The sequence below is a fragment of the Pseudopipra pipra genome, chromosome 1 (assembly GCF_036250125.1).
Source record: "Pseudopipra pipra isolate bDixPip1 chromosome 1, bDixPip1.hap1, whole genome shotgun sequence".
In the NCBI taxonomy this organism is placed as follows: domain Eukaryota; kingdom Metazoa; phylum Chordata; class Aves; order Passeriformes; family Pipridae; genus Pseudopipra; species Pseudopipra pipra.
Window position 1 is genome coordinate 23,482,354 of NC_087549.1, and position 9,954 is coordinate 23,492,307.

The 9,954-nt window shown below is 39.5% G+C and overlaps 1 protein-coding gene and 1 long non-coding RNA gene across 4 annotated transcripts in view; one reads left to right on the forward strand and one right to left on the reverse strand.

Moving 5' to 3' along the window:
* The window catches only part of CFAP418 (cilia and flagella associated protein 418), a 9,310-nt gene extending 521 nt beyond the window's left edge, over nucleotides 1-8,789 (forward strand). Inside the window, exons 1-6 of one of the 3 annotated variants that reach the window (XM_064648310.1) lie at nucleotides 1,467-1,566; nucleotides 2,953-3,154; nucleotides 3,971-4,041; nucleotides 4,551-4,616; nucleotides 5,417-5,512; nucleotides 7,461-8,789. In XM_064648310.1, the coding sequence (XP_064504380.1) occupies nucleotides 3,053-3,154; nucleotides 3,971-4,041; nucleotides 4,551-4,616; nucleotides 5,417-5,512; nucleotides 7,461-7,620 (495 nt within the window). In that variant the 5' untranslated portion in view covers nucleotides 1,467-1,566; nucleotides 2,953-3,052 and the 3' untranslated portion in view covers nucleotides 7,621-8,789. Of the gene's footprint in view, nucleotides 1-1,466; nucleotides 1,567-2,952; nucleotides 3,155-3,970; nucleotides 4,042-4,550; nucleotides 4,617-5,416; nucleotides 5,513-7,460 lie in introns of those variants that run through there. The other 2 variants (XM_064648319.1, XM_064648329.1) reach the window with 2 other exon arrangements.
* On the reverse strand, nucleotides 7,165-9,734 carry LOC135411116 (uncharacterized). The gene is made up of 2 exons (XR_010428992.1): nucleotides 9,639-9,734; nucleotides 7,165-9,032 (listed from the first exon to the last, which is right to left on the reverse strand). It is a non-coding gene; the product is annotated as an uncharacterized LOC135411116 (long non-coding RNA).
* Nucleotides 9,735-9,954: the final 220 nt, after the last annotated feature.

Below are 9,954 nucleotides of genomic sequence, written 5' to 3' on the forward strand. Positions count from 1 at the left end.
ATAAATCTCGCAGTTTAGCACAGGAAGAGCTTTAGTAATAGTATTATTAAAAATTTTATTCTCTTGATACTTCAGTCATTTCACAGAATCTCAAAATATTCTGAGTTGGAAGGGGCCCACGAGGATCACCAGAGCCCGACTCCTGGCCCTGTGCAGGACACCCTAGGAATTACACCATGTGCCTTAGAGCATTGTTCAAGCACTTCTTGAGCTCTGGCAGGATTGGTGCTGTGACTGCCTCCCTTGGGAGCCAGTTCCAGTTCCCAACCACCCTCTGGGTGAAGAACTTTTTCCTAATATCCAACCTAAACCTCCCCTGACACAGCTTCAGACCATTCCCTCGTGTCTCTGTTTTCTGTTCATATTTATTAACTGTATCTGCTACAATAAGCACTTAACTTAGACTCTACACTTTCAGGTGTCTGCCTCAAATTCCACAATTTTCAACGTGATGTTACAAATACCATCAGGTTTGGTCCTGACAAGGTCATTGCTGACAGTATGGCCAAGCATTCAGTCTGCCACACTCCTGCCACTGCCTGCCCTCAGGCTTCCATCCAGGCCCTCACAGCTGTCTTTACTTGCCCTCAGGTTTCTGTCCGGGCCCTCACAGGCATCTTTACCCACCCTTGGGTTTCCATCCTGACACTCAGGTTTACATCCCCACCCTCACAGACATCTCAGACTCCCTTTGGAAGGTCTGTGGACCAGAGGGGCTTGCCCAGATTTCTCCACAGGTGGGCTGCTGAGCACTTGCCCAACAGACATTTCAGAGACCCAGGCCAGGATCTTGAAGAGCCCAATGACTAATGCAAGTGCAGAAAGCCCACTACATTTAGCCACATTACTGGACTTCACTGTTATTTGCATAATGATTAGATGAGCACTCAATTTTAGTCAATCTAATTACAATTTTTTAAAAAATTGGACAGTTTTCTTCTTTCTCAGGACTAATTTTTTCTTGATTTGTTGATGCAGGCCTCTCTTTCTTTGACAAAGAGCTAGAAAACAGCAGACCTGAGTGTCACTTGAGTGAAAGCAAAGTGCAGGTGACCTTTCTAAATGCATCCAGTTTGGCAGGAATTCCAGTTGTGTAGCATGAGGAGACAACTCCCTCTGACATTTTCATGTTACTACTGCTGAAGGTTAACGTGAAAAATCAGAGCTGTCCAATATATTGCCCAATAAGTGCAGCATGGGTTATATTATCATAGTTTTATTCAGGGTTGAAAGTGGTTGGAATTAAAAGAAGAAGCAAAAATAAAACCTGGGATGGGACAATTCAACACGGACTGAAAGGTGTCACTCTGCATTTTACATCTGTTCAGTCATGACTTGGATGGCCTACCTTAGATGCTACAAAAATATTACAGGAAAAAGGCTGTAACTGTTTTTAACTTATAATTCTTAGAACTGCTGTAGTTCATTTTGCTACAAAAATGAAGGTTGATTTGTTTGTTTTTCAGATCAGCTAAATTGGTAATGAGTGCTGGCAGCAGCAAAGAAGATCTAGATGACATTATTGATGAAATCTGTAAGGACAGCAGCTTTACCAAAACACCTCTGGTGAGTAGAGGTTGGAGACATGCAGAATGGATCAGGTACAACAACGGAAAGGAAAGGAAAGCACCGTAAGCTAAAATTTTTAAGCAAAAAATTAACTAAAACAAACTGTAGAATAAATTTGGAAAATAAAGCAGAAAGGAAAACGCAACAATCCTTTAGTGAGGAACAGGAGGGATATAAAGAGATATTCTTACCTAGGCAGTAATAGGCAATTAAAGGAAATGCTAGTTCAAGATAGAGCATAATGTCAAATATCACAGAATCACAGAAGGTTTGCAGTTGGAAGAGGGACCTGTGGAGAACATCTGGTCCAACCACCTGCTTAAGCAGAGCTGCTTAGAGCCACTTGCCCAGGTCTGCGTCCAAATGGCTTTCGAATATCTCCAAGGATAGAGACTGCAGCCTCTCTAAGTAACCTGTTTCCAGTGTTTGACCACCCTCACAAGAAGTTTTTTCATGTGTTTAACTGTAAATTCTTGTACTTCAATTTGCACCCATTGCCTCTCCTGTCAGTGAGCCCCACTGAGAAGAGTTTGGCTGCGTCTTCCTTATTTTTCCCTGGCATGTATTTTTATACCTCGATAAGGTTCTCTTGACCATTATCTTCTCCAGGCTAAACAATTCGAGCTCTCTTATCCTCTACCTATATGTCAGATAGTCTAGATCCTTAATCACCTTCATGGTCCTTTCCTGGGCCCACTCCATTATGTTCGCATCTCCTTTGTAGTCGACATGGTGCTCCATACATGTTTATGAGGTCGTATCCGGAGTACTGTGTCCAGTTCTGGTCTCTCAAATGCAAGAGAAAGATGGAGCTACTGGAGAACCTCCAGCAAAGGCCCGTGGAGTATCTCTCACATGAGGAGAGGCTGAGAAAGCTGGGACTGTTCAGTCTGGAGAAGAGAGGGCTCCAGGGCAATCTTATCAGTGTCTGTAAATACCTGATAGGTGTAGTAAAGTAGGGGACAGACTCTTCTCTGTAGTGCCCAGTGACAGGACAACAGGCAATGGGCACACACTGAAACACATGAAATTCCACCTGTGCACAAGAAAACACTTTTTTTACTGCTAGTGTGGTCAAACATGGGGGACAGTCTTCACAGAGAGGTTATGGAGTCTCAGTCTGTGGAGATCTTCAAAACGCAGCTGGACACAGTCCTTGGCAAGCTGCTGAAGCTGACCCTCCTTGGAGCAGAGGAAGGTCCCTTCCAACTGAAATGATTCTGTGCTTTTGTCTCACCAGTGCTGAGTAGAGAGGAAGGGTCATCTCCCTGGATGTATTAGCAACATCCCTCCTAATGTAGCCCAGGGTGCTGTTGGCCTTCTGTGCTGCAAGGGCGCACTGCTGGCTCACGGTCGACCTGTTATCAACTGAATTTCCCACAGCCTTCTCTGCAAAGCTGCTTTCTGGCTGCTCGGCCCTCACTGTGTTCTGATGCATAAGGGTTATTCCTCCCCAGGGGCAGTAGTTTGCATTTCCCCTTAGATGAACTTGAAGAGATTCCTCTCAGCCCATTTCTGCAGTCATTTGAGGTCCGTCATAATGGCAGCACAGTCATCTGACACAGCAACGACTGCTCCCCATTTTGTATCCTTTGCAAATGACTTGTTTCACAGCAGGAGATGGAGATGAAGCCACAAATTTACATTGTTAAGATACTCAGAATGATAGAAGACATAGAAAACAGATATTCATTTCAGTATCAGCAGTATTTATACTTCATAACCCCTTGTGCAGATTCTCATACTTTCATTAGGGCTATTGTTTTTGTTTTGGTTTTACTTGATTTTTTACAGAGTGGCTAAATCTGAGCCAACAAAAACCACTTGTATACCACAATACATATATCTGAGGGAGAGAGAATTATGTCAGTAAATTTGTGTAATTTTATCATTTTATATCCCTAGAATTCCCATTTCGGATCTAGAATTCTAATATTCTGCAATTCAAATAAACTGTTTTGTGTGCAGCAAATAAGAAACTTTTCAAAGACACTTTATCTTTTTGAATAATATAAGTTCTTGATGTGTTTTAATGAAACAAAAGCTGAAAAACACTGAGGGAGAGGGCTCCTAAATTAAAACTGTTTTTAAAAGCAAAATTATTAAAAGGAGGACATGAAATACTAAGTCTCGATTGTAAAGTCAAAGTGATCATGTGGCATTGAATTCCTTCAGGTAGAGCTGAAAATTCAATATAGGAAGAGAAGCCTTGTTCTCACTTATCTGTTACTTCAGCATCTTTTGTCTCAAAGGGCCTTACAACTCTGACCAAGAAAATTCCCAAATCCTTAATCTCCTTCTTCTATGGCTGAGATTTTCTGGCTCCTGCTTATTAAATAAAACAGAATATTGTTACCTTGTTCTAGTGCCACATTTTATTCTTTGATTCCTTTTTAAACAGAAGTTGAAGTCTAACTTCACAAGTCTCACACCTGAAAGAAATAGTGCTGTTATACAGGCACGTGGGAAAAAGTAAGTGAAAAATGTTTTAGCTTGTTGGACATAGCTTGATTATAACTTCTTGTCAGTTTAATAATATTGCTGCTGTTTAATCTGTGTTGACATTAACTAAGAAAGACATTGAGTACAGAAACATTCTTTTTAAAGAAAAACAAAGATAAAGAGATAATTTTGAAGCATTGCTCATATGTTTTCATGTGATCAAAATTATTTATCATAAATTTATTAATTATTTAAGTTTTTTAACAACTTCTCCCTTTGCCTTATGGACATACACATTTATCAAACGCTGCAATATATAGACCCATATATATTTGGTATAGTGATTTGGCAGAGTTTTTCTTTGAACACCTTGGTAATGGAAATTTTAAAATTCTGTAGTTTGCAAGCATTGGGATGCTTTACCTGTATTTAATAAATATTATTGTATAAATACCATGCTTTTAAGCTAGGAGAAGCATTGTACTACCTTCTCTAACCTGTTTTGCCATAAGTTAGTATTTTTTAATGAATCCATGTAGATGCTGTCCAGTGTACCTGGGTGGAAGCGCTTCACCATCTGGCATAGGAACAAATATTTCAAAGAGGTAGGAAACCTGAAAAAAAAAAAGTGCTACTTCCTTTATCGTTGTTTTTATTCATGGCTGTGTTTCTATGGTTGTACAGAGTTCTGCATTTGAACTGGACAGGATGGCCTTATAGTCATCTAAAGAAGGGGCTGCCTGTAGCTGCAGTTGAAGTCAGCTGGTCCCTTCCAGTCCTCTGTTGTCGATCACTAGGTCTTTTGTTTGTTTGAAGTGTTGAAAAATGTGTGCAAATGAGATACGAAACTCCCCAAATCAGTAACAAGTAGTTAAGGAAGTTGCTGCTGCATTGTTATTTTTCCCTGCCTCTCTTCATCTTTCTGGTGATGCCAAGTATGTGACTTAAATCAGTGGGCTGGTTTAAATCATCCCAGAGCCTGAACTGAAAATAGCCAGAGTGCTTTGCAACTGCAGCTGAATTTAGTAGGAGAAGATTTATCCACAACATCCTATAGAACATTATTGCATTTCCTTGTGGGATTTTTTGTAGTAAGTAATTATGTACTTGATGCATATTTGGATGCTGGTCCAGTGCTCTACCAGTGAGGAAGACCAAAGAATATATCAAGAGAATATGAGTTTATTTTTTGTGTTCAGCGAGGTTAGGAACCTGTACAAATAATACCTGATTGTACAGTTAAATCACATACCACAATGAACATGCCAGAGATGTACAAACATTTAAGATTAGGTAACGTTGCTTCTAGTATTTCTCACTGAGCGCTGTACTTTAAAACAATTGTGATCTTGGTACTTCTCTGATTGTAATAACCTCTTGGACCTTTTTGTTCTTTTCTGACCAGAACATGTGATCAACTACGTTGTACTGCTTGTGACTTCCGTGTATCACTTTTCAATGACTACATCTGGGATCAGTCCTGTGATTATCTTTTTTTCAGGTATGTCTGAGATGGGTTTGGTAGCATTGTGTTACTGTGCTTTGGGGCATAATAAGAACAGGAAGGATGAAAAGTCCTGAGTCCTGCTGTGTTACCTAAAAAGGAACATGTGTGTGACCTGTTTGAGATCAGGTGGAAAAGTCTGTGGGGAGAGGGAAGCAATAATCTGTTTTTATCCATTTCCATTTCTTCTTCCATCACTCCCTCTCTGCTTTTAAAAAGAATTTAAGTTTCATGGATCAAAGGCAACTTTATTGCTGAAATAAGCAGATAATCCATGGTGATGGGTTGCCCTCTGCTATGCCATTGCAGGGTGCCTACAAAATAAATGTAGACTGTTCAGCATGTGCTTCTCACTACACCTTCAGTCATACAGACTGTGATTGTTTCAAGTCATATTTTCTTTTTTCCAGTATCAAGTATTATGCTGTCATGTTTGGTGAAAATCAAATAGCTTTATTTCTCAACAGATTTCTTTCTTGAAGCAAGGTTTGATTAAATGGAGGGGTGGTATTTTTGTTTTCTTCTGACATTGTGATGTCTTTGATTTTAATTCTTTAAAGAATTCTTTTGAAGACTTAAAATTAAGGAGTTCTTATTTTCAGTTTGTCTAAAACTACATCTAATGCCAACACTTTGTGAAGGGTAGTGTAGTCGGCATGCTCCTAATACAGGCATAAAATTTGGATTCCTATTTATTTTAGTACAGTCTCTGCATGTGCCTGTTAACTGATGGAACAGGTGAGTGTGTTCAGAGTATGTGCTTAGACAGCGAGGGGTGTGACAGATGGAGTAGAACAATAATGGAGATATCAGCTCCTTTTCCATTATTTTCCCAGTATGACATCTTTGGTTATTCCTGTATTTTCCACCCAGTCTCAAAATTTGTATTTCTCTTTGAATGCCCATATTTTTCCCATTACTTAAGCAGCATTAAAAAGATAGTGCTGCACTAATCTCCTAAGATGAGTTTGGTAGCAGGAAAGGATAAACAAAAGTACGATTCTTTTATTTTCCCAAAGTCTAAATTATTCTGCTCCTCTGATCTTGAAATTATTAAATCAAACAAAAACAACAGAAAAAAGGAGGCATTAATGTCAAATACATGTAACATCGTCTGTAATCTTTAGCAAGATCTGTAGCTATTTTTTTTGACAAACATGAATTTTAGGAAGCAAACTTTAAGATTAAATATTTACCTTCCATCAATAGTTGTCTGGACTCTTTTTCTAAAAATTCTTCCCTTTTCCGACTTGTTTTGGGTTTTCTTTATTTAGCTGGGCTATTTCACGTTGGTTTTGAGCAATTCAGTGTCCAGTAATTGAGGAGGAGGTCTTGAGGGTAGAGCTAGCTAAAATGTTACATTTTGACTTGTTTTTTTGGAAACAACTTGTTTTTGTCATAGCCATGCTGATTTTTCATTTGTTGTTGTTGATGCTTGCACTGGAATTACTTGTGGTTTCATGTACATTCTTCCCTCTTATGGCCATTTCATTTCAGTCACTTTAACAATCATCCTGAGTAACAGTTCCTGATGAAAAGTTTATAGTTGTTCCCATTCTCCATAGTGATTTTTACAGTAAGTTTGATAAAATAAATAAATTTTTGGATAATTTCCTCACATGAGAATTAATTCTACCTGGTTTTCTTCCCAGCTCTTTCTCTGGAGGCTGACACAAGGTCTCTAAACCCAACAGAGAACATTGCTTACAAAAACATCAATCTCTAGTTGATCTGAGAACACAGCAACTATGGACCGAGAATGATCTCGGGAAAGGATTGTGTTCAAAACAGAATTTAAATATATCCCTAAATTTATTCATGACTGTGGTACTCAGAAGTGCCCTTAAAAGCTCTTCTGATTTGAGATAGCCTCATGAATCTTTTTTCTGAAAAATAAAAAAAAAAAAAAAAGCGTGATCCTAAGCTGAATTCACTTGTTTGGCAGGAATAACATGCCTGAGCTCAGTAAACTAAGAGCAAAGATGATAAAGAAGAAAGGAGCACGAGCATATGCTTGTCAGTGCAGCTGGAGATCCATTGATGAATTAACTGACCTCCAGACAGAGCAGCAGCTTCGGTGGGTTTGTGGTAAACATGGAGAATGAAGTCTTCTTGTGTGTGATACCTACTTGTGTGGACACAGGTCATAAACTCAGTTTGTTTCCCAGTTTTCTGAGAACAGGTGGAAACCTGAATACTTATACCTAGAAATAGATTATAATACCCAGAATTCAACCTGAAAACCTGTTTTTTCAATTTAACTGTCTTGCAAGCAATGTGGAGAGTTGAATTATTACAAGAAACAATTTTGAGGTGTGGTGGTTTGACATGACATGACATGAGGCTTTCTGGAAGCTAAATGAGGTTAAAGCTCATACTGAGTAGTGTTAAAGGAGAAGAGGAAATAACAGACCTGGACATGGGCAAAACAGGATACTGTTGATACTGTCCCTCATATCTAGCAGAGAGCCTTATTTCCCATGTCTGCAGAATCTTGGATTCAAAATGGTGGGCTGGGACACAGCCATGACACACAAGCATATGAATTTCAACACAGAAATTAATCCCACTCTTCTGCTTTGCTCATTGCTGGTAATGAGCAAGTGGTTGGTTGCTCTCTTAAAAAATTACTGTGGGATCAGCTCTCACCTCAAAGGTTTCCGCAACCCCCAGAACTTTCTTTTACCCACCAGTAACCAAAAACTGCCGGTGCTGAAAATTTTCTTCCAGTTCCTACTGCTTTCTTCAGAGCACTTTCCTCAGCCTGCACTGCAAGAGGTGAACAAGTTATTATGTAATTATTAAATTTTGTGCAATTTTAAAGATATTCTGAAGAGTATTCTGTCAACATTTTCAAGGGAAAAAGGCTCAGGCTTTTAAGAGTGAGAAAATATATATCCCCACTAATATTGGAATTTAGATTTTATTTCAGTTTCACATAGCTTTTCCTTCAACTTCTCCTTAAAATACTGTGTATTGAGAAAGTGTAACTGTCCTGTTTCAACACACTTCCTTCCGCCGGTAACATTGTCACTTGGTGAATTGTCTTGCTTACAGTCACTGTCACTATAGTTTATGAGCTCTTTCTTTTCTTTATGTATAAATAACACAGGAGGTAGACTTGAGTTTTATGCAAGGAGATAGGAAGGAAAGGACTACCAGTCCTGTCATTTACTACATTTAAAGGTGTCTCAAAATGGGAAGTCTGTCAATATTTTTGCTATGCAACATGTGTATCTATACAAATAAATTTGAGATTATTTACTTTGAGCAATTCTAGCTATACAGAGCAATTTCCTTTTCTACAAAGTTCTGCTCATGGTTGTAACTGTACATTTGTTCTGTTTCTGAGCTTTTCCAAAACAATCGCATGGTCTTTCTTATGGAGGTGATCTCTTGAATCTGTTGCCCTCTGAAAGAGCAGATCTTGGCAGTGACCAGAGGCACGATGTACTCTGCATCCTGCTTCCCTTCCCCTTCCTTGAGTGCTTGTTTTAGAAGCTACAGAGGACCAGCACTGTGCCTGGGAGCCCTGGCAGTGCTTCTTCAGTGTCTAGACTGCATCTTCCAGTGCCACGTGCAGGCTTGCCAGTAAAGTCAGAGGTGAGCTGGCTTTTGAGAGGTACTACTTGGCATACTGGTATAGACATATTTAAGGTCGTGTATTGTTTTCAATGATATTGGTATTTCAGGCTGAAGTTTCAACTGCTAGAATCTAAAACTGCAGGTTCAGGAGACCAAGGGACCCAGAAACCAATTGATTAGTGCTCAGTCAGATGCCTGCTTGGCTTTCTGTCCTTTGGGAAGAGTTCACCCTGGTGTGGACTGAAGGCAGTGAGTGTTCCTGGGTTTTCTTCAGGTGGGCCTGAGCAATTTCCATGCCCAGAAAACATCAGTGCTAAGCATAAGGGAAGAACCCAGCAGTAGTTAACAAGCTCTGGGGAAGAAGAAACCTTCTCTCCATTATTCTTGAAGAATGCATTTCAAAAAGTGCTGAGTTGCCTTGGCTTGTGTGTTCTGAGGCTATTGGAAACTCGTGACCAAGTAGTCCCACAGGGTACTCTTTCAGTTGGATTTGCTCTGGAACTTGTGCCACAGTGTAGGATCAAGTTGGACTTGCAACCTGTGAGTAAGAAACAGGGAAAATCCTAATACCCATCTCAGTCATGAGACCAAGTCTTACGTGACTTGAAAAAGGAGCGTGTCTCCTGTACCCAGAATAATCAGGTTTACTCAAGTATAGTTACTTGTTTCTGGCCTTGGTAGAATGGTGGGATATGACATCTCTTTGACCAAGGGAAGTTGTAAACAGGTGCAGAAATAGTGCATAGTGTATTGGTTTTCATTACAGAATTTACCATATTTTTAGATTTGAGAATAGTTACTATGTCATTCAATGTAATTATTGTGTTGGAAAGAGGAGCAGTATTAAGATTTGA